General features: G+C 58.7%; 2 protein-coding genes across 5 annotated transcripts in view; one reads left to right on the top strand and one right to left on the bottom strand.

Annotated features, from left to right (window-relative positions):
* Window positions 1–5638, bottom strand: part of ANGPT2 (angiopoietin 2) — a 36723-nt gene extending 31085 nt beyond the window's left edge. For both annotated transcript variants that reach the window (XM_036423167.2, XM_036423168.2), the window contains exon 1: window positions 4932–5638. In XM_036423167.2, the coding sequence (XP_036279060.1) occupies window positions 4932–5264 (333 nt within the window). In that variant the 5' untranslated portion in view covers window positions 5265–5638. The remainder of the gene's footprint in view (window positions 1–4931) is intronic.
* The window catches only part of MCPH1 (microcephalin 1), an 88109-nt gene extending 65793 nt beyond the window's left edge, over window positions 1–22316 (top strand). Inside the window, exons 10-11 of one of the 3 annotated variants that reach the window (XM_045576229.1) lie at window positions 20741–20978; window positions 21584–22316. In XM_045576229.1, the coding sequence (XP_045432185.1) occupies window positions 20741–20978; window positions 21584–21639 (294 nt within the window). In that variant the 3' untranslated portion in view covers window positions 21640–22316. The remainder of the gene's footprint in view (window positions 1–20740; window positions 20979–21583) is intronic. The other 2 variants (XM_045576230.1, XM_036423172.2) reach the window with 2 other exon arrangements.
* Window positions 22317–23210: the final 894 nt, after the last annotated feature.

Raw genomic sequence — 23210 nt, 5'->3', positions numbered from 1 at the left:
ACACTTGCACACAGTCACACGCTGACATATACTCACACCCAGTCACACACTGACATATACTCACACCCAGTCACACACTGATATATACTCACACCCAGTCACACACTGACATATACTCACACAATGACATACACTCACATACACAGTCACACGCTGACATACACTTGCACACACAGTCACACGCTGACATATACTCACACAATGACATACACTCACATACACAGTCACACGCTAACATACACTTGCACACACAGTCACACGCTGACATATACTCACACAGTCATACACTCACACAGTCATACACTGGCATACACTCACACACAGTCACACGCTGACATACACTCACACCCAGTCACACACTGACATACACTCACACACAGTCACACGCTGACATACACTTGCACACACAGTCACACGCTGACATACACTTGCACACACAGTCACACGCTGACATATACTCACACAATGACATACACTCACATACACAGTCACACGCTGACATACACTTGCACACACAGTCACATGCTGACATATACTCACACAATGACATACACTCACATACACAGTCACACGCTGACATACACTTGCACACACAGTCACACGCTGACATATACTCACACAGTCATACACTCACACAGTCATACACTGGCATACACTCACACACAGTCACACGCTGACATACACTCACACCCAGTCACACACTGACATACACTTGCACACACAGTCACACGCTGACATACACTTGCACACACAGTCACACGCTGACATATACTCACACAATGACATACACTCACATACACAGTCACACGCTGACATACACTTGCACACACAGTCACACGCTGACATATACTCACACAGTCATACACTCACACAGTCATACACTGGCATACACTCACACACAGTCACACGCTGACATACACTCACACCCAGTCACACACTGACATACACTCACACACAGTCACACGCTGACATACACTTGCACACACAGTCACACGCTGACATACACTTGCACACACAGTCACACGCTGACATACACTTGCACACACAGTCACACGCTGACATATACTCACACAATGACATACACTCACATACACAGTCACACGCTGACATACACTTGCACACACAGTCACATGCTGACATATACTCACACAATGACATACACTCACATACACAGTCACACGCTGACATACACTTGCACACACAGTCACATGCTGACATATACTCACACAATGACATACACTCACATACACAGTCACACGCTGACATACACTTGCACACACAGTCACACTCTGACATATACTCACACAGTCATACACTCACACAGTCATACACTGGCATACACTCACACACAGTCACACTCTGACATACACTCACACCCAGTCACACACTGACATACACTCACACACAGTCACACGCTGACATACACTTGCACACACAGTCACACGCTGACATATACTCACACAATGACATACACTCACATACACAGTCACACGCTGACATACACTTGCACACACAGTCACACGCTGACATATACTCACACAGTCATACACTCACACAGTCATACACTGGCATACACTCACACACAGTCACACGCTGACATACACTCACACCCAGTCACACACTGACATACACTTGCACACACAGTCACACGCTGACATACACTTGCACACACAGTCACACGCTGACATACACTTGCACACACAGTCACACGCTGACATATACTCACACAGTCATACACTCACACAGTCATACACTGGCATACACTCACACACAGTCACACGCTGACATACACTCACACCCAGTCACACACTGACATACACTCACACACAGTCACACGCTGACATACACTTGCACACACAGTCACACGCTGACATACACTTGCACACACAGTCACACGCTGACATATACTCACACCCAGTCACACACTGATATATACTCACACCCAGTCACACACTGACATACACTCAGTCATACACTGACACAGACATCACAGTCACACTGATATCACACACACCAGTCACACACTGACATATACTCACACATTCACACACACTGACACACAATCATACACTGACATACACTCACACTGACATCACACTCACACACACTGACACTTGACAGTCCCTGGCGGGCTGGGGAGAGCTGGTGGCCTGGGTGCGTGTGGGCTTCCCAGCCTCGGACCCCCACGGAGTGGACAGCAGATTTGTTTTTAGGAGCAAAGCTGCACGGTGACCTCACATGGAGGGACCCGCGGTTCTCCATCTTTGGCAGGGCCTCGGGCGTGCACAGAGCGAGGACTGCGTTCCGGTCTGTTCCCAGCCTGCAGGCTGGCACTGAGAACCCGATCGCAGGAAGTGTTTACCGTCAGTCCCAGTGGGAGCTGTTGTGAAAACACTCTGGCAAAGCACAATGGGCTTTGCAGTTGTTTATGAATCTGAGGCACTCGTCAGTGTGAAGCAGTTGTTTATTTCCGCTCCCTGTTTCCTCTTACGGGGAAACATTTGGTCTCCAGCAGATCACGTCCATTCTGCAAAGTCACTTGTCTGTGTTCCCCAAGCGTGCTTCGCCGTGGGGTGGTGTGCCCTCCAGAGCTGCCCTCGCCCTCACGGCCCCCTTTCTGCCTGCTCTTGTCTGCCCCAGCGTGAAGGAGCTAGTCCCCCTCACCTCCCACCCCCCGCTGCTCCCTCCCCGGCCGGTCCCTCCTGGCTCACTCCTCACTCCTTCATAAGTCTGACCCCCAAGTCCCACCTCGCCTACAGCTAGAGGGGCGCAGCAGCTCTGATGAGGCGCAAGCTCCCAGGGCGGCCCTGCCACCCTCAGCCCCCTGGTCCCCTCACACCATCTCCACCCCTCAGCCCTGCCACCCTCAGCCCCCTGGTCCCCTCACACCATCTCCACCCCTCAGCCCTGCCACCCTCAGCCCCCTGGTCCCCTCACACCATCTCTACCCCTCGCTCCTCCAGCACCCACACCGCCCGGTCACCAGGGACTTGTCTCACTCTCCTCCTTGACAGGTTTTCTTGAAAGAGTCAATGTCCCCCCTCCTCACCCTCCCTTCCTCCCCGCCTCCATCCCTACCTTCCTGCCTCCATCCCTCCATCCCTCCCTCGCCCTCTCATTTTCAGTGTTGGTCAGGGAGAGAAAGGAAATACGGAAATAAAAAATATATATATATAAACGGCCCTAAGAGGAAGGAAATACGGGAAACAGTGAATAACACGGGTGTTCTCTCTGTGATGGTCTGGGAGGTGTTAAGTGCCGCTGACCCTTTGATCCTGCGGCTTGTCTGTCATCCGTTATCTTTTCTCCTCTGAAAAGAGTGATGTTTATTGTCACAGGTGACAAAACACAGAGGAAAGGAACAGCAGAGAGGTTTCGGGGATTCGCTTTCAAGTGGGGTCATATTGGCTCTTTAGCTTTTATTCCCAAGCCAGGAGCGCACACCAAGGGCCCAGGGGCCCAGGTGGCGGCAGGTACTGAGCCGCCAGGAGGTGAGCACCATCCCTGGCTGCTCTGCTCGCCTGCGGGGGAGCTTAGAAATGCCGCCGGTCAGCACACCGTGTAGAGTCCCTGTGCTCTTCCTTCTTTACTCAGAGCCCCAGCAGCCGGTGGGTGTTTGTCTAAGAGAAAGGCGCCCTGGCTCCGGGTCTCAGGGAGACCTGGGGGGGGGGGGGGGGGAGCTGCGTGGGGCGCATGCTAACACTCTTTCCTGTTCTGACAGTTTAGCTAAGAGATGACGGGACGCAGGATGGAGGGTACCCCCCGCCAGCCCGCCACCCTGCTGTGGGCGCTGCCCCCCAAGGTGCCAGGCGGCAGCTGTGCCGACTGGGGAGCAGGTCCCAGAAAGAAGGGGTCAGGAGAGCAGAGAGGGGGCAGGAGGCAGGTGTGTCCCAGGGCCTGAGCCTGTGACGTGGGTGCTTTTTAAGTGTAATTTTGTTGTTGACGCTTCCATGCCTTTCAGAGGATTTAAAAAGAGCAGACAGGGACCCTCTCGGGAGGACAGGCCGCTCTGCGGCTCCTGCTCCTGCCCTTTGTGGGGAGCCGCTCCTCTGCCCGCCTCCCCGTGAGGGCAGCGCGGGAGCCCATTCATTCAGAGCCGGCTCCGCTGCCCCCCCTCCCGCCTGGCCGGCCGCGGCCACGAGTTAATGAGAAACGCAGCTCCGCCAGGTCAGGAGCCTGACCGAGTTCCTGTGACAGCAGCCTGGTGGGACGGTCTCTGGGGCAAAGTTGTGAATGAAGGAGCCAGCGTGTGAGCTCCAGGGGCTGGGCCGCCTCTGCCCTGGCCCAGACGGAGGACGGAGGACGGAGCCGTTGGCGATGCCAGCCCTCGGTCAGGACTCCCTCCCTCCCCCCATCGGCGCACGTCCATGTGAACAGCGCGCGCGGGCCCCCCCCCCCCCCAGTCGTGTAAACAGCGGGTTTGGGGGGAACGCGGCCCTGGTCCCGGAGTGAGTGCAGGGCCCGCCTGGTCCAGCTCTGGGAGCCTCTGCCTTCCCAGGCGGCCCCCGGGGGAGCCAGGGCTGGACAAACAAGAGTTTCTAGTTAATTTCCTCTCATTACCGAGAGCCACAGTCCGTTTTAGTAAATAAATTCAGGAAATTGGTAAAGCACTTTCCTCATCCGCAATATCAGCAATTAGCAGGATTGTCACTCAGGCTTTCCTGGCTCCCCCTGCCAGGAGCTCGATAGCCTGAGGGCAGGGCTGTTAGGGCTCAGCTGGGAGCTTAACCACAGGCAGCAATCTGAGCCGCCTCCTCCTCCCCTGCAGAGACCCTCTGAAGAGCTCACTCTTCAAAGAATCCTCCCCTCAGCCGCAAGCTCACTGCCCAGGACCCAGAAACCCCTTCCCACCAGGGCGACCCCCTCTCCCTGCCCGCCCCCGCCCAGGCTGTTAAAGCAGAGCCTCGTGCCCACGGACTGCGCAGCCCTACCTTCATCAGCCACTGCGTGTTGTTCTCCATGATGCCCTCCAGCACCTGCAGCCTCTGCACCGAGTCGTCGTAGTCGAGGGGCGCGTCCCGCTGCACCGAGTTGGGCACATAGGAGCTGGCGGGCGGGCGGCAGTTGTCGGTCTCAGGCAGCAGGAAGGTGTAGCTGCAGGCGCCGTGCTGCACCTGGTACTGCCGCCGCCCCACGCCATCCATGCTCCTGTGGAGGCTGTGGGCTGCGGCCGGGACCAGGTCCCAGCTCAGCGTGAGGAACACGAGCTGCCACATGCCTGCGTCTCCGCTGCCCCTCCGGCCGCTCCGCAGGCTGCCACGCATGGGACGCTGGGTTCAGTGCTCGCTCGGCTCAGGGTCCATCCGCAGAAGCCTGTTCTGTGCCCCGAGCAGCCGGCGGCCTGGCTGCTCCCTCCGTCCCTCCGTCCGCGGGGCTGCCTCCCTCAGGCGTGGACCCTGCACTGGGGGCTGAGTTCCCGGGACCAGTCGCTCGGCTTTTCTCTCTGCCCAGAGCCACCGTGTCAGGACCCGAGACGCTGGCTCCCGCTCCTTATATGATGATGGGTCCGCAGCCAGGCATGTGTGAGAGCTGCTCCGCCCCCGCCGCTCCGTTATCTTCCTGTGGGGGGTCAGCAGCCAGGCAACAGGAAAAACCCCGCCGCTGGCTGCCTGCCTCCCTCCGCCAGCGCTGCCTGCGAGCCCACTGGGAACCCGCCCGCCCACCACCCGCCCACCGAGGCGGCTCAGGACCCACGGGGCCTGGCACCTCCCACAGGGAGCTTCCTGAGAGCGCGCTCTGCCCCTCCCTCCGCAGCACCAGGTATCTGAAGCGGCAGCTGGAACGCGCAGGGAGGGTTCCCTGTCCCTTGGGGAGAGACTGCAGCTGCCTCAGGGCTGGCAGGACTGGATGGGGCCCGTGGAAACCTGCCTGGTCCTGACCCTCCGCTCAGCACGGAGTTTTCATTTCCATTGGGCAGGAGGCAGTGCTTCGCTCCATCCCGGGGGAAGGTTCGTGTCTGAGCCGATGCCAGTCTCTCACAGACACCCATTCCAAAGGCAGAGCAGCAGGAGGCGGGCAGGGGAGAGCAGACCTGTGCCTGCACACCCGCTTGCTCTCGCCCTTCGCATGTGACATTCCCAGGGCCCGTTCCAGCCGCCCCTGTAATTAATGGCTAAGGTCCTTGCCCGTGGCCAGGGCTCGCCTGGCTGGGTTCCAAGGCCGGGCGCCCCCTGCCCCCCTTTCCAGAGAAGCTGAGCCCAGCCCTTGGGAGACCAGGCCCCGCTCACCCCAGCAGAGGGCACCAGGGAGGTGGCTGTTGCATCTCCGTGCCAGCGGGCGCCCCTCACTGGTGGGCACTGTGGTGCCCAGGGACACGCCCGCCCGGAAAGCCAGGGCCCAGCCGCCTCATGAAGCCCGACTCCCAGGTGTGCCTTCCAGACCAGGGCCCACAGGACCCCTCGCGGCCCCGCATGCACCTTCCTCAGGAAGGCAGTCAGGGCGGAGCACGTCCCAAGTCCGTCTTGACCTGCGTGAGCGTCGGCTGCCCTCTCCACCTGGCGCATACCTGTGCAAACAGGCCTTGGCAGACCCTCAGGGCCTGGTCCCTTCCCACCACCTCCATGCGCTGTGAGTGCTGGTTACCGTCCTGTGCCCGCCATGCACACGAGGCGTGTGTCTATCGTGTCACTTGTCATCCAGCCCAGGGCATCCCCCCTTGGCTTCCCACCACCGCCTGCCTCCACTGGGTCCCGCAGCGGCCTTTCTCGTCAGCCGGCGTCACAGGGGTTCTTCTTGGGCGCCAGGCTGCCGTGCCTGAGCAGGAGCACCGGCTCTTTCCGAGGGCTGTGCCTGCAGCCGCCTCCCGAGGCCCCGTCTCTCACGGAGCAGGACAGGGGCCCCGGTCTCACGGGCACCAGAGGTCAGGAAAGGGCAGGGGAAGCCTCCGGGTTTCGGAGACTGATTAGAACAGGGTTCAGGGAGAGCGGAAGCCCGGCTTCAAGCCTCAGTTTCTCTACGTGTGGCCGTGGTTCAGGCGGAGCTGGCGCTGCTGCCTCAGCCCCTGGGCCTGCGCCTCCGAGTGGCAGAGGCCTGGCTGCACCCAGGGCAGGGGCATGACACCGGGCCTTGCTCTAGCCGTGAGCGGCCAGCTGCAGCCTTCCCGGGGCACCGCCGGCTGCGTGCCCCCTGTCCCACTGGCGGTGCTTTCTCCGGTCTCTGCCTCCTCGGTGCCTCCGATGGAGGTGGCCGCAGGGCCTGCTGCGCCTGCTAGAGGTTAGGCGGCTCCTGGCTGACGTGCGCCTCGGACGGGGCCACGTGCTTGGAGAACACCAAGTGTCGGCTTGGCGGGGCCTGGCTCCCTTGGACCAGCTGGTGGGGGAGGAAGCGTGGATTCTGCTGGAACAAGGAGCTGCCTGCCGAAGGGAGGAAGGCCTTGGCCAGGTGTGTTCTCAAGCCTCTTCCTCTCTGGGACAGCCATTTCCCGGGGCTTCCACGTGTTTCCATTTGCACAGGTAGGGCGAGCAGGCGGGTGAGCGGGCAGGTGAGCAGGTAGGTGAACAGTCAGGTGAGCAGGCAGGGTGTGCGGGCAGGGTGCGCAGGTAGGTGAGCGGGTAATGAGTGGGTGAGTTGGTAGGTGAGTTGGTAGGCGAGCGGGCAGGCGAGTAGGCAGGCGAGAGGGTAGGTGAGTGGGTAGGTGAGTGGGTAGGTGAGTGGGCAGGTGGAAGGGTAGGTGAGTGGGTGAGTGGGTAGGTGAGCGGGTAGGTGAGTGGAGGAGTGGGTAGGTGAGAGGGTAAGTGAGCAGGTAGGTGAGTAGGTAGGTGAGCGGACAGATGAGAGTAGGTGAGTGGGTGAGTGGGTAGGTGAGAGAGTAGGTGAGCTGGTAGGGCGAGCAGAGTGGGGGCAGACCTGGAGCATGGGTCTTGTCCCCCCTGCAGTGGCTGGTCTGGAGGGAGGAGTGGGAGGTGACCCCTGAGGGAACCTGGTGTCAGGTGACGCCCCCTCCCCTAGACAGCCATTCTTCCTGAGGTTTGTCCATCTCAAAGGAAGCAAACCCACTTGTCCTCCTATTTGTCCGAGGTTCCCTGTGCAGTTATGTCCAAAAGACACTGAAGGCAGTTTTGTAAAAAGAAACGTAAGTTCCTAGACTCGGTTTGTTCTGCCCAAAACCAGCATAGCCTCTGCAGAGCTATGTTGTGTAGATGTGTGACCATCAGCACTTGGGAAATAGCCAAGAACTGTTTTTTATGGGGTTATTTTTTGTTTGTTTTAAGATTTCCTGATGAATTCCCTGAATTTTTAGGAATATTTTGGTTTATATAATTGTTATAAAAAAAAAAGTTATCTCAAATGCTCTTTGATTTTTAAATATTTTCAGTCTCTAATATTTTTGTGAAATGTTTTATCATCTCATCAAAAGAATGCCTGGAAGGTTAAGATACAAATTGTAGCTTTAAAAAGTCGGTGGGTGAATTCTAAAACAACAGGTGAGTGCGTTCGCCTGATAATCTCTTGCCCGTAATTGTGTCCTGTTTTCTCCATGGAAAACATGCCAAGCGTTTTCTTTTCATGGATTGATGTCAGTGATGACTGCTTTACACGTGACCAATGTAAAGTCAATAAAGTCTTTCCTTTGACTAATAATATTAGAGACATTGGAGTGGGCTTATGAGTTACAATTTTACAGTAAATGTTCTTACATTTATTTCAACAAAAAGGTAGAGAACTCAAATGCTGCTGCTTGTGAAAAAAAAGTGTCTAGTCTCTTGTCATAATCATTCTACTAAAAACTAATTTCTCTCAGGGTGAGTTTCTTATGAAAGGGCTTATACCATCTAGATTAATCTTGGTTTAATATAACTTTATAAAATTTTTATCTTAATTGAGAAGCCTTTCAAAATAAGAGAGAGAGAAAATGTCATGCATGCTGTTTACATTATGATACATTATCACTCTTAGTTACAGGTTAACATAAATAAAATCTCTTATGTCCAAGAAGTAAAAAAATAAAAGCACAAGATCCCCTTTGGCCATTCCCATCAGTCTGACTCGATATTTTAAAAAAAATAAATCTTCCTATGGGAAATTAGGCTTGATTATGGAGTTACATGTGTAAGAAGTGTTTTTGAGGAATTAGTTTTTGGAGAATGATGTTGGAATAGTTGTGCATAAAAAGATGTGATGTTTGCACCAAGTGTATAAAAATACTCCGCCTCTTATTCCTTCACGAACCCACACGTGGCTGTCCGTGACCACGTCCTTCCTGATGGCCCGGGCGGGCACCTCTCGTCTTCCTAAGCCCCATCGCATGCGATTCTTTGGCACTCGCACCCTTAATAATGAACCGTTTCGCCCAGCTGCGTGGCTCAATTGTTGAAAGTAAACCTGTGGGCCAGGAGGTCACGGTTGGATTCCTGGACATGGCACATGCCTCGGTTACAGGCTCGATCCTTAGTAGGGGGCATGCAGGAGGCAGCCGATCAATGATTCTCTCTCATCATGGTTGTTTGTCTCTCTCTCTCTCTCTCTCCCTCTCCCTCTCTCCCTCTCTCCCTCTCTCCCTCTCTCCCTCTCTCCCTCTCTCCCTCTTCCTTCCTCTCTGAAATATGTAAAAATGAATTTTAATTATTTTTTTTAAATAAGGAATTGTTTGACCTCAAATATTTTATTTCAAGTAAAGAGACTCAATGCAAAGAAAGATGAAAGGAAATTCATTTTGCCAAGCCTGTCAGGAGAGGACATCAGTAACTGAATTAAATACCTCATCTTGGCATCTGTTTTCAAAAGCTGGTAGGATAGTAACAGAAAAAAAGTTTGATTTTCTCAAAATCCTGACTCACTTTTCAGTGACCTTTTTTATTTATTGGCAGAAAGTGTTGCTTGACTTAAGTAAAAACCAAAACAAAAATCTACTAGCGATGTCACCTGTAGGACAAGCATGTCAAACTCGCGGGCCTTGGGATATTTTTGCAGTCCAGTCAGTATAATGGAATGTAAGAAACGTGTCAATAAACTTTGTAACTAAACTTTTACAATATCCTGTTATACGTAATCTATAATTTTTTAAAAAAAAAAAAAAAAAGCATAATATGCTAATTAGACCAAACGTCCTTCCAGCCGAAGCCAGAGCTGGAGGGAAGCCTGGGTCCTGGGTGCCAGAGGGAAGCCAGTGCCGGCAGCCCAGGGTAGGAAGGCCTACTCTTGCATGAATTTCGTGCATTGGGCCTCTAGTTATTACTAATGAACTGCAGTGTTCACTAATGACTGGTTACTATCATGTTGCATTGATTTCCCTGACGTGCCTTACGCACAGGCGCACCATTTCTCTCCACTAATACCAGCAGAGACTATTTTAGCAGCCAGTGGCCACATCATTAGTCTTGTACTGACTTGTTGGGTGTACACAACAGGAAATATTTCACTTTCAGAGAACAAGAAAAATAGGTTTATTTGCCTTACTCTTATTTGTTATTTAGAGTCTGGAATATTAATGTTCAAGAAAAATTATTTTTATTAAAATGTTCTATTATTTTATGTTAACGATTACTAATTTATTTCAGCCCTTTGTATTCAGCATGTCTCTATCAAAATAAATCTGCATTTCTATGAAAATTGAAGCTTTTGATTTTTGCAGCCACATAAACTTAAACCTTGTTTATTTAGCCGTGTTAGCCTTTGAGTTTGACATGCTTGCTGTAGGAGAATGCAAATATTAAATCCACTGGTGATGCTCGCTGCTCCCTCTGCTGGTCTTATAACAAACTAGAGTCCCGTCCGTGCCCTGGTGGAGTCCCTCTGCCTGGCCTGCGGGGATCGGACCAAAACCGGCTCTCAGACATCCCCCGAGGGGTTGCAGATTGCAGGAGGGCGGTTCTCGGGTGATGCAGCCCAGACCTGGGCTCCCTCCTTTCTGGTCCGGGTATGTCACCCAACTACCACCACTGCCAAGTGACTGCCCCCGATGGTCAGTGTGTGTCATAGCTACTGGCCAGGTGGCCAGTCGCTTAGGCTTTTACATGTAGACTAGAGACCTGGTGCACGAAATCCGTGCTGGTACCGTCCCTAGGCCTGGCCTGCGATCAAGGCAATCTTCCCCGGCAGCCCGCAGCGGCCTTGTCCCCGCCCCCCCCAGGTCCCCGTCTCCATCAGGTGATTGGAACCTACCGGCCAGGGGAGGAGCCAAGAGGTCAGCTGTTCTGCCCGCTCACCGGCCCCGCCCTCACCAGCAGTGGCCCTCTGAGTGGGGGGCAATTGGAGGGGCGGGGGCCTTGGCCTGGCGCCACCCGCATCCCTGCCACCCACCCCCAGATCCCCGTGGCGATCGGAGCCTGCCTGCGGGGAAGAACCCCAGAGTGGTCGGCGCGCCTCACGGTGACTGTCAGGTGGTCATGCTGGTGATTCTGTGTTAGGGTCAGTTTGCATATCACCCTTTTGTTATTTAGGATAGCGGCCCAGGAAATTGGTAGGGCCCTAGCGGCTGCCGGCTGGGTACTCCCTCCCTTCCCCCGGCTGTCTGCCACCTCGACCGCCAGTTGGGGCGCCTCTCTCCCTTCCCCTGCCGGCCCCGCCCCCTGGTCGAACTCCCAGACAAACTCCCAGTCGGGGGACAGCTTGCATACTACGCTTGTATTATATAGGACAGTGAGCAAAACTGACCCTTCTCATTAGTCAGGTGCAGAAATGATTACTAAGGACACACATCAATAGCAACTAATACACCACCCAGGACGCCTTAGTCACAGTTCGTGCGGAGAAACACCGCACCACACGTGAAGTCGAGTCCATGTGTGCCCACACAGCGAGCAGCAGGGACCTCCCAGCCCATCACAGCTAGGGGACCAGTGGTTCGCGTGACAGCCTCATTCCCAGGCAGGGCCAGGTCTCAGGCATGGGAGATCACCGGCACTCACATATGAAGGCAAAGGGGCCACAATTCAACCCCTAATGCTCACCAGGCTGAAACGTATAAAGTTTGGTAACACTTAAATGAAAAAGTAAAGAAGAAAAAATCTCACAGCTATGAGAAGAAAACTCCCACAACTAAAAAGTGCCATTCATAGCCGACGTTTAAGGCGTGCTCAGTGGCCCATTAGATCTGAACGCTGAGGGAGGGATTCAGGGGCTGGGAGTGAGGGTGGCAGGGAACCAGGGAGGCGGAGAGGACAGGAAAGCGGAGAGACCTGGGGTCGAGGGGGAGGGAGAGAACGACCGAAGGCATTGCACACACAGGCTGGAGGTTTCCCACATTGATGATGGGCACTAAGCTACGGATTCAGAAAGCCCAACGCATGGTAATGGTGGTCACCAGAGAGCGTGAGGGGCGAGGGAAGGGGTGAGGGTTGGGGGGCAGGGTAGAGGGGGCTGGAAGGAGGAGGAGAGGTGAAGGGGGTAAGGGGCCCAGCGCCAGGGCGGGTAGAGGGGGCAGGAGGGAGGACGGGTAGAGGGGGCAGGAGGGAGGAGGAGGGAAGAGGAAGGGTGAAGGGCCAGGCCAGGCAGGGCTCTCTGTGGTGAACGAAGGAGGAGAGGAACGTCTGTGGAGATCAGTCATTTCACAGAACTGGGACTCAGGTGGCATTCTGTCGCTTGTTAAGCATTGTTTTCCTTCTGGACCAGCGAGGGGCACCTGAGTTTACGGGAACTGCTCAGCACACAGACAGCTAGTGGGAATATTTGTTTGCCGTCTCACTTCCTCTCTTTCCTCACATTCTGTGCCTGAGGATATTGACATGAAAACAGGATCTCTGTGGCCAGTGAGTTCATCCACGTTTCCCACCAGGAATTCCAGGCTGGGTGACATCAGCCCCCGCTCTGGAGCGATGGGACCCTGCACAGGGTTTACTTCGGGGGGGGGGGGGACACCCCTCCCTGAGCAGCTACTACGTGCTCGTCCTGCCTCCTGTGCCTCCTGTGACCACAGGAGCTGGCAGTGGGGACAGGGCACCCGGCCCTCGGACCCCCCATTCCCACCCTGGGTGCTGCAGGGGTTGCCCCGGGGTTTATGGCACCTCGGCACCTCAGCCGTGGTCCGGGGTTTAACGTGCACCTGCGTGCGGCCATTGCGTGCTCTGCATCTCCTTCGTCTTCAGAAGAATAGCGGGATGATGGGACCAGCTGCACACACTGAGATGGAGCTGATCCAGAAGGGTTTGTGCTAGCCCATGGCACCTGCTCCCTCGAAGGCCACGTGGACTGCGCTGTAACAGGAGGACAGGGGACCAGGAGCCGAGGAAGGGCTGGACGGTGGCTTTCACGCATCTTGGAACAGGAGTGTCTCCTTCGCTTGGGAGGAGGTCCCGCTTCCAGTCTGTGGCAGTCACTCCAGAACCAGGAGGACACCCAGCGGGTGGCAGGAGGGAGGACCACTTCCAGGGAGGGAGGAAGCCCTTTGCTGTTTTCTGTGATGCTTCGAGCCGATGTGGCCACAGGCAGAGCAGGGACATGGCTCGGCGACCTGGGGGTACGGGGGGGCGCGGGCGTCCTGGGGGCCGTGGGTGAAATCCATGCGTGGCCACCCGAGGCTCTGCTGGGTCTGGGCTCCCACTAGCGAGAGGCCTAGGGGAACTGGCTCTGGAGCTGTGTGTCCTTTGAACGTCGGTGCCATCTAAGGGGACGAGGTGGGGAGGATGACATGGGAGCAGGACAAGCATCCACGGGAGAAGGCGGCGTGTCTGAGAGGAGTGTGGGGGCCTTACTGGTGGGAGAAGCCACTGACGCCTGTTCTGTCGCTCGTTGCACAGCTAGTCAGCTTCTGTGAAAGAAATACAAGTTTTAGAATTCTCCACTTGGAAGTGTGGTTTCCTCTCCCAAGTTCCTTCTGGTGCTGCTGACTGCTCCTGCAGCCCCGGGCGAGGAGTGGAGATGGACGTGGAGGTTTACCGGGGCCCTGACCTCTGACCCCTGACCCTCAGCCCCGGAGGCCCAGCCAGGCCGCGGCTCCCCTGGGACGTGCAGCCAGGAAGGCGAAGGCCCGTCCTGCTCAGATGGGCCTGTGGCCCTGCAGGCCTCAGCACCTGCCCCTTAGGCTCACCCCCTGCACGGCCCCACCTGGGTCCTCGCCCTCCTAGTGAATCCAGACACCGAGTGGGTTCCTGTCCGGATCAGTTTCTCCTTTTGGACCTGAGTCGCTTGGAGTTCCATGCACGTGTCACTTAAAAGGTGATCCTGGCGCGCGCTTCTCTCTTCTCCCCAAACAGACGGCGAGCTTTATCCTTGTCTCCTCACTCAGGTCACGGCTCCGCTCAGCTGGTGGCTGAGGGGCCCTGGGTATGGGACTGGGAGGGGTCTCCCATCTTTCGGAGGCCATTGGGGTTACGTCGGCTCAGGGGCCAGTGCGCTGTGGGCACAAGGTGGCCCCTTCTCCATGAAGGTGAGCCTGCGTGCTTCAGCTGATGGCTGATGTGGTCCTTCCAGGTGTCCTTCCGGGCAAGCACACCGGCTGTCCCAGTCTGCCTCAGGCGACAGAGCCCGCCTGCCCTGCTGTCGTGGCCAGCGTGGGAGGCGGCGCCCAGAGAGCAGTGTGGCTGCCCTCCCTCCCCCCTAAACCTCCCACCCGGCCCAGGTCAGGGTGCTCCCTGCATGGACCCGAGGGATCTGGACAGACAGAGGGACATGCACTGGAGGTTGGCCGCTGTGGCTCCAGAGGTGGGCCATGGGGCTCCTGCCGTGGGTGCTGGGCCTTCCTGAACAATCATCAGTGCCAGCCTCCGAGTTCTGAAACCAGTGCTTTTCCACGGACGGGCGAAGAACGAGGAGCGAGGCTGTTGCTAGGACGTGCTCTGGCCCAGACGTGCACCTGCTGACCGAGGGGACAGAGGGCATCAGGCCGTGGATCTCAAAGCGTGAAACCGACGAACAACATAAATAAACCCAAAGACACAGAGGCATGAGCAGCCAGTCTGGCCTCAGAGGGAAGGCGGGAGGTGGGGGTAAGAGACCCAGCAGTGGACACGGACAGCGGGGTGTGGGCATGTGCAGAGGGGAACAGAGATGGCTGGTGGGGAAGGAGACGTGTAATTCTTTAAACAATAAAGAATTAAAGAAGCATGAAACAGGCCCCCTGGCGCCCGAGGAGCCAGCTTGGAGGGGCATGGTGCGCGGAGTCCCCGCACAGGGAACACACCACCCCCCCCACCCCCACCCCCCGGCCAAGAAAGGAAGGCGGCCCTCCCGGAGGTGGCTCGTCACCCCAGGAATGCACTCCTGCCGGAAGGACATGCCGGAGGACAGACCTTGTGACAGGAATCACAGAAGCCTCTGGAATGCGCCCTGTGACTCAGGCAGTACCTGGGCCGGGTCCCAGACCGGACCGCGGGGCGCCGTCCCGTCCCAGCGCAGCCATGGCGGGAGCGGTGCGCTCAGCACCTCACTGCTCCCCTCCCCATCAGGAGGACAGCTCCATATTTGCCAAAGAAAACGCAGGAGGGGGCGCCCGGATGACAGGAGCCGCTGATGTCACCGCGTATTTGTGGAGGAAGCAACTTGTTTGGGTTTTATTGGCAGGAAGCAGGGCGCATTCTCAGGTGCTGGCTGAGTCACCGGGCAATGGACAGCCCCAGTGTTCCCGGGTCCGCTTTCCCTCAGCTTGGGGCTTGTTGTTGTGGTTTTGTTGGAGGTGGTGGCGGATGGGGGTTGGAGATTCTGTAGAGAGCGCACATTTTTAAACGCCACCCCCGAGAGGGAAGGAGGGAGAACAGGAGGGCGTGCCGCGGAGGAATTCTCCTTCCTGTCTGTGTGAGAGCCACACATCCCTCCCCCCACCACCACCACCCAGGACAGGTGCCTCCAGCTTCTGCCGCCCCCAGGCTGCCCACTGCCGGGTGGGGACAGCAATGACGGAAAGAGCTGTTCCTCCTGTCTGCGCTGAGGCTTAGCCCAGCTCTGGCACAGCCATGGGGGCTCAGCTTCGGCTCAGAGGAGGGCTGGCTGGTCTGTCCTGCCTGAAGGATGTGGCTGCGGTGCTGCCTGGAATGTGGCGTGAGCCCCCGTGTGAAACCTGCTGCTGCCCTCAGGTCCGCCGCCTCAGGCCATGACAGGGAGCCCAGGAGGGCCCTCGGACAGACGTGCGGGGAATGGGTCCCGGGAGTGAGCCCGGCCAGCCCGCGGCTACACCACAGGCACGGAGCTCGGACCTCTAAGACCTTTGCTAAGAATAGTTACAAAATTGAGAGAAAGGTACAGAAATTTCCTATATTCTCCCCAACCCCACACACACCCTCCGTGTTCTCAGCCTCACTCACCGGCGGGACACTTGTCACAGCCGATGAGCCTGTGCTGATGTGCTGTCCCCGAGCCCCCTGTGCTGGGCGTCCTGGGTGTGGACAGGTGTGTGGTGTCATGTGCCCATCCTATGGGGTCGCACTGAGGGGCTCACACCTGGAAAGCCCCTGTGCGTCTGCGCATCCCTCCCTCCCCGCCCCCTGAAACCGGAGGGCAGGGTGTTGGAATCGCCCTGTGCAGGGGCTGCACGCCTCCCGGCTCCCCTTAGCGACAGCCCCTCCTGAGTGAGGACCGACCGCCTCTCGGTCGAGGGAGCGCAGCGCCGTCACCAGCTGAAGGGCCTCGGCGGGTGAGGCCTCCGTCAGCATTCACACGTCCATGTCCACCTCTTGGCTGAAGACCAGGGAGCGTGGCTGCTGGGCTGGTGGAGAGCCGTTCGTTGTATGAGCATCAGCCCGCAGTGCCATGCACCGCCGCATCCCAGTGCAAGCGAGGCTCCGCCGCTCAGTCCGCCAGGCAGGTGGTGTCTCCGCGTTTGGTCTGTCCCCGGTGAGCTCGGTCTGTGCATCGTCCTTGGTGAGGCGGGTGCCAGGGTCTCGGGTAGCACCTTGGAGGCTGAGGAGCCGCCCCTGTGGGCACATCGTGACTGCCTGGCGCTGTGGACGTGACCTTGGGAGTGCGGCCAGCCCTCTGCTGCCCCGCGACCTCCCCGGGCTCAGTGGGCACAGCGCTCAGGTCCCCGGTGATCAGGCTCCCTCAGCTTCCCCGCCCCAAGGGAGGCCTGGCTCGTGGTGCCCATTCGTCTGAGCAAGACGGTCAATGGGACAGCAGGACTCGGCGTCCTCTGAGGGAGTTTCCCTTCGCCGGGTTTTTAAGTTTCTGTTACCGACTGACACCGGCCAAAGGGTGGGTTATTGCCACTCAGTGTATACAAGTGTGCCTGGTGTCTATGTGAGTGTGTGATGGGCTGGAGTTTGACCTCCTGGAAATGAAAAGTTATGTTCTCTAAAGACATCATTGAGAGAATGAAAGGGAAGCCCCAGAATTAAGAAACTATTCCTAGTCCATATGTTTGAAAAGGAAGTTGTAGTCAGAATGGGTAAAGAATTCTTACAACCCAATCCAAGTTCTTTAAAAAGGGGCCAGAACGAAGACCGGAGCTTCACAGGGAAGTGCTGTGAATGCAAAAGGGCACAGGAGAAGATGCCCGGAGAAGCCACGGAGAGTCACGTCTGCACACCCACTGGGGCCACGCTAGTGCTGAGCAATGGCCCACAGAGCCGCTAGGATGCATGCTTGGCTTCCGGGATAAAATGGCAGGTACTGCAGAGGCTGTTTGCAGTTTCCCACTGATATGTAACGAGTGCGACCTCACCACATGGCCGCCCGCTCCCGGTAGTTCCCCGGGAAACAGAAGCATGTCCTCTGAGGAGAGAAAGCAGCCGGTGCTCATCGCCAGGTGAGTCAGAGAGTAATGGGACATGTGTAGCCATGAAGTGGACACGCAGCCACATGGCTGAGTCTCAAGCATGTGGCGGCCTCGCTGTCCCCCGCCCATCTGGAGCTCCGGGACAGGCTGCCCTGAGCCCAGAGGCGCGGGAGCGGGCTGGGCGGATGGACATGCTAGGAAACCATACGTCGTCATTATGCATGTCTGTGACTTCCCACCATGCAGGCCCTCCCCCGGGACCTGTGCACTTGAAGAGAGAACCTGGGAAGGCCCAGCAAGGAGGGGCGCCACCCTCGGCATGTTCTGTAGGCGGCGCTTGTTGGTAAGGCCCCTGGCCGTCGTTTCCCACTGAGCATGGCTGTGGGGTTCTCAGGAGACCAAGCCGATCCAGCCAGGAGCGAACTCTGCACCAGAGCCCGCCTTCTATGTGTGTCCCACTGCGTTGGGAGACAGGCCTCTGTGGCCTCCTATCGATGTGACCTGTATGCACGTCTGTCTGTGGCTGCCAGCGGGGCTGGGCTGGGCTGGCTGGCCCTCCGCCCTGCGGTCTGTCCTCGCCGCCCGTGGCTGCAGCACCAGGGACAGCGCCAGCCCATAGCCGCGGGCTGTGGCCCTTGGGCCTCTGCTGCTTCCGCCCTGTGGGAGCCTCTAAGAGAAGTGGGCGCTGCCCGTGCTGGTCCGGGTCTGCGGGCTCCTCACCCTCCGAATGAGAAGCCAGGCCCTCACAGCCTCCCGGAGACCTGCTGGGGGTAAGATCTCAGTGGACAGCGCTGCTCACACTGTGAGGTCGTAGGAGGTGGAGACCCGCCTTTTGCTCCTTCCCCACACGCCCGGGAGGGGGCATGGCCGGCCTTGCTGTGGTGCCTGTGTTCCCTCCCCTTTCGAGCTTCTTAGGGCAGCGGCCTTGTTTTGTGCGTTTGTGATCAGTGGGTCGCGGCCAACGGCACCCACTCCAAACAGCACCAAGTCCTGGCAGATGTCTCCTCGGCTCCGGGCCTCAGAGCCACAGAGCCTCTCAGGCAGACGCTGTGAGCGGAGCCCTTCCATTGTGACAGGGACAGGCTCGCCGCGTCCCCTGGAGTAACGGCTGCGCCCAGGCCTCGCCCCTTAGCTGACCCAGAGCGGCTGGGACCTCGTGCTGCCCGGGTGCTGAGCCTCCGCTGGATCCTTCCTCGGCCCTCGCACCCTGGAGCCCCCGAGCTCAGACACCACCGCTGCGCTGTGTGGCCCGCGGCCAGACTAAGGCACTGGCAGGTCGTTGAAGGCAGTTCCATTTGGAAACGTGGTGCTCCTGTCGGGGCTGATGGCACGTCCTGTCGCTCAGTAAAGCCAGAAAAGGAACTTACAGCGGTTTGAAAAGCAGCCCTGAGCCTGGGCACGCCCTCCAGGCCTGACGGCAGGGTTTGCCCGGGGCTTTGCCGGCGAAACCCCGAGGCGTCGTGGCGTCGTTGGCACCACTTCCCCTGGCCGTTGCTTCGGCACCCTCCCGTCTCCCCTCCTCAGACGGAGGAGTGTGGGTCTGCACCTCAGTCGGTGCAGGTGCAGGTGCAGGTGTGTGCGCCGGCATGCCACTGGGTCCCCCGCCCCCTCATTTCTCTTCACCTCTGCAGGAGCCGGAGGGGACAGGCCTCACTCACTGTCCCAGAGCTCAGCCCAGCATCTCGTGTGGGTGCCGTTGTCCCCCATCTTGGTGGCTTCTCTTCCCCGGCTCCCCCCGGAGGGCTGTGTCGCCATCTTCCAGGAAATGGTGCTTTCTGAGCTCCCGGCTGTGCCCACCAGACCCAGCCCTGGGGGCAGGGGCAGGAGGGTGAGGGAGAGGAGAGGGGAGGGGAGGGGAGGGGAGGGGAGACGAGAGGAGAGGAGAGGAGAGGCGAGGCACTTCCTGGGTATTGCTTCCACCCGGTGGGCGGGAGCCCACCTCTAGTGGAATGATTATGCCTTGCTTTGGTCTTACCATCCTTTTATTCAGGTTTGGGACATACCCATCACCCTTAGGCAGGCAGATTATCTTATCAGTAAGGGTTTACAGGATTATTTGGTGAGGAAGTTGCCTCAGTTACCATTGTCTCAGTTAGGAAGTGGTTGGCTCTGACCTTTCAAAGCTTCCAGGTTGACCAGCTTTCCACATCTTTCTATTAGTGAGACCACGATCGGTTTCCGGCCACGTGGCCTGTGGAGAAGGCCAGCCCAGGCCCAGGGAAGGGCAAGAGAAAACCCAGAGGGCGTCCTGGGGCCATGGGGCAGGTGTTTCAGAGTGGGAGGGGCTTGGGCTGCAGAGTAGGCGGGGTGTGAGCTGCGGAGTGGGCCTCGTTTTATCTTCATATCTTCCTCCCACCCTGTCCCTGCACCAGCGGTCCGACCCTTCGGAGCCTGTTCCTCCCCCTCCGCTGCAGCTGGGACTCAGCTCCTTGCAGAGCTCCAGTCGTTGGTCCGAACTAAGTTCTCAGAAGACCCTGGGGCTGTGCTCTTCACTGCCTACCTGTCTGCCTGCCTGGAGGCGTTGGCTCCGGGGCCATCCCCGGCTGCACCAGCAGTAAGACTGGCAGGCATGGCCAGAGTGGAAAGGGCCAGAGACCAGAACTCGGCGTGTTCCGACAGGGGCTGCTTGGGCCCGGCCATCGGAGTCCCTGCGAGGGTGCAGGTCAGCGCGTGGGGACCCGCTGCAGGGAGCCGGACAGCAGCTCCGTTACTGTCAGGGTCTTCATCCCCGCATCCCGTCCCGAAGGCTTCCCGCTGCCCAGTCCGGTGCCCGGCAGCCCTGTGCCCGGTCCCTCCCAGCCACGCACCAGGGGCGTGAGGGGTCCAGCTTGCTTCTCCCATGTGGACCTCAGCACCACATGGGGGCCCTCGAGGGCCTGTGACAGGATGCCCTGCAGGTGCGGGCAGGACGGTGCGGGACGCATGGACATGTGGACACCCTGTTCTCTGCTGCACAGCCGGTGTCCTCGGCAGCTCCGCCAGGACGCGGAATGGCTCCTGTGCGCCGTCTGCCTGGAGTTGGCTCAGAGACGCCATCTCTGTGCCGCCGCCTGCTCGGGGCCTCGGAGGCAGGATTCACAGCTGTGCCACGTGCCACCCCAAAGAGGGCGTGTTCCCGACACCCCGCACTCAGGCCTGACCCTGTGTCTCTGCCCACAGCTCTGCCGCCGGGAGCGCCACCTGTCCGCGGGGCAGTACCAGGGCACACTGTTCGCCGACCAGCCCACGATGTTCATCTCCCCGGCCAGCGACCCCCCCAGAGCCAAGCTGTGGGAACTGGTCCTCCTGTGCGGGGGCCGGGTCACGGGGGTCCCTCGCCAGGCCAGCCTCTTCATCGGGCCCTGCCAGGGGAGGAGGAAGGAGGCCGTCACCTACCTGTCGGAGAAGTGGATCCTCGGTAGGAACCTGCGCGGGGGTTTGGGGGACACGCGGAGGTCAGGGGGCATCTTACGGCAGGCTCGGGGACAGCCGGGGTTCTGGGGGCGCAGGGAGGTGTGTGGGGGGGCTCTTCTGTCTGCAGGTTCAGGGACAGCCGGGGTTCTGGGGGCGCGGGGAGGTCAGGGACAGCCGGGGTTCTGGGGGCGCAGGGAGGTCAGGGACAGCCGGGGTTCTGGGGGCGCAGGGAGGTCAGGGACAGCTGGGGTTCTGGGGGGGCAGGGAGGTCGGGGGGCACCTGACGGCAGGCTCAGGGAGGGGGGACATGTGGTCTTCCTGGGCCGGGGGTGCTTGACGTGCTGGCCCGCGGCTCCCACTCCCTCACCCGCGTGGATGTCACCCACGTGGCCCGTTTGGTGGTCTGAGGAGCGAAGCCAGTAGCTCCGACGGCTCCCGTGGCTGCCGAGCGTGGGGTGCGTGTGCCTGATTTACATGCTGTGGCCGCGGGGGCGAGGGGAGAGGGCGGCACTAGGCCCCGCAGACCTCACAGGCGGCTCACGCTCGTACAGAAAGGGGACGGCTTCTGTGCGCTGGCCACTGACCCACCCACCTGCCCTCTCTCCGCAGACTCGGTCACCCAGCACACGGTGTGCGCCTGCGAGGACTACCTGCTGCGGCCGTGAGGGCCCTCCCGCCCCAGGCGGCTCCATCGACGCTCCGGAGACGGCCCCCAGAGGGCATCCACACTGCAGCGAGCCTGGGCGTGGCTCCCCCCACAGCCTGCCTCCCGCGCTCCGCGCCTGGGAAGCTGGCCTGCCGGGGCGTCTGTGTCTGGAGTGGCCGACCAGACCCCCCAGGCCTTTCTCTTCTGGTGAATAAAGATGGGGATCGTTTCCTGGTCTCCTTGCAGAGAGTGGTCGTGCCCTCAGTTCCACCAGACACTGGTCTTTCTGGCCACCGTCCGCCGGAGATGGCCGCGCTGTCCCCGGTCCAGGTGCTGGTTGTGCAGTGAGACTCAGGGTTAGGTTAGCGGTGCGGGGCCGGAGCAGGGAGTCCCCCACGCTGCCCTCGGGCTGCTGTCCCGGATGGAACTGGCCGCTGCCCGGGCACCTGCTGAGGGGGCAGGAGGGTGGCTGCTGGTGTAGCTATCACCCCCCCCACCTCCCCCTGAGTTCAAGTCCCCTGACGTCACAATGGTCAGCTCCTGAGGGGCACCTGCCAGAGTCCAGGTCGAGATGCAGGACAATAATGAGGGCTTTCTCTTGGATTTAAAACTGTGTCCGACACAGGCAGTGCTCTCACGGCGCCCTCCCCCCCATTCACTGCGCCCCCTGGTTCACAGCGCCCGGCCCGGCCCTGGAAGTGCCTTTAACCTCCCGTCCTCCTGGCAGTGCCCAGGGGAGCCTGCCCCAGGTCCGGGCTCAGGAGGGGGTCTGTAGGCTCCCACAGGTGGCTCTCACTGTCCTCCTTGGATCCCAGGCAGATTAGAAATGCAGAAGTAAAACTGCTCTCAGGTCACATGGCATGGTATGTAAAATAGATAAGGAATCAAGGAAAAAATAATCTTTAACAAGATTACAAGATACAAAAACCAATATACCAAACTAAGTTAATTGTATTACTATATATGTTATCCATAACCAGTTTGAAAATGGAAGAATACAATTCGTTTATAACAACACCTAAAAACTAACTAGGAATAAATGTAACAGAAGTACGGGAACCTGTGAAGCCTGCTAAGAGAGACTGAGGGCCTGACAGACGGGGGAAAGTGCCATGTCCTGTTTGAGAAGACAGCTCCCAAGCTGGCCGATGGAGCAGGGTAACCACCGCGGCAGGTCGCCGGGCAAAAACCAATAAAAACGGCCTTGGAGCAGCGGACCTCTCGGGCCCCGTGTCTGCCGGCCACCGGCTGGACCTCGTGGGCCCCGTGTCTGCCGGCCACCGGCTGGGCCTCTCGGGCCCCGTGTCTGCCGGCCACCCGCTGGGCCTCGCGGGCCCCGTGTCTGCCGGCCACCGGCTGGGCCTCGTGGACCCCATGTCTGCCGGCCACCGGCTGGGCCTCGTGGACCCCATGTCTGCCGGCCACCGGCTGGGCCTCTCGGGCTCCGTGTCTGCCGGCCACCGGCTGGGCCTCGCGGACACCGTGTCTGCCGGCCACCGGCTGGGCCTCGCGGACACCGTGTCTGCCGGCCACCGGCTGGGCCTCGCGGACACCGTGTCTGCCAGCCACCAGCTGGGCCTCTCGGACCCG

Source organism: Pipistrellus kuhlii, unplaced genomic scaffold, assembly GCF_014108245.1.
Source record: "Pipistrellus kuhlii isolate mPipKuh1 unplaced genomic scaffold, mPipKuh1.p scaffold_m20_p_78, whole genome shotgun sequence".
Classification (NCBI taxonomy): Eukaryota; Metazoa; Chordata; class Mammalia; order Chiroptera; family Vespertilionidae; genus Pipistrellus; species Pipistrellus kuhlii.
Note: the sequence above shows the minus strand (reverse complement) of the source record. Positions and strands in the feature narration are given on the sequence as shown.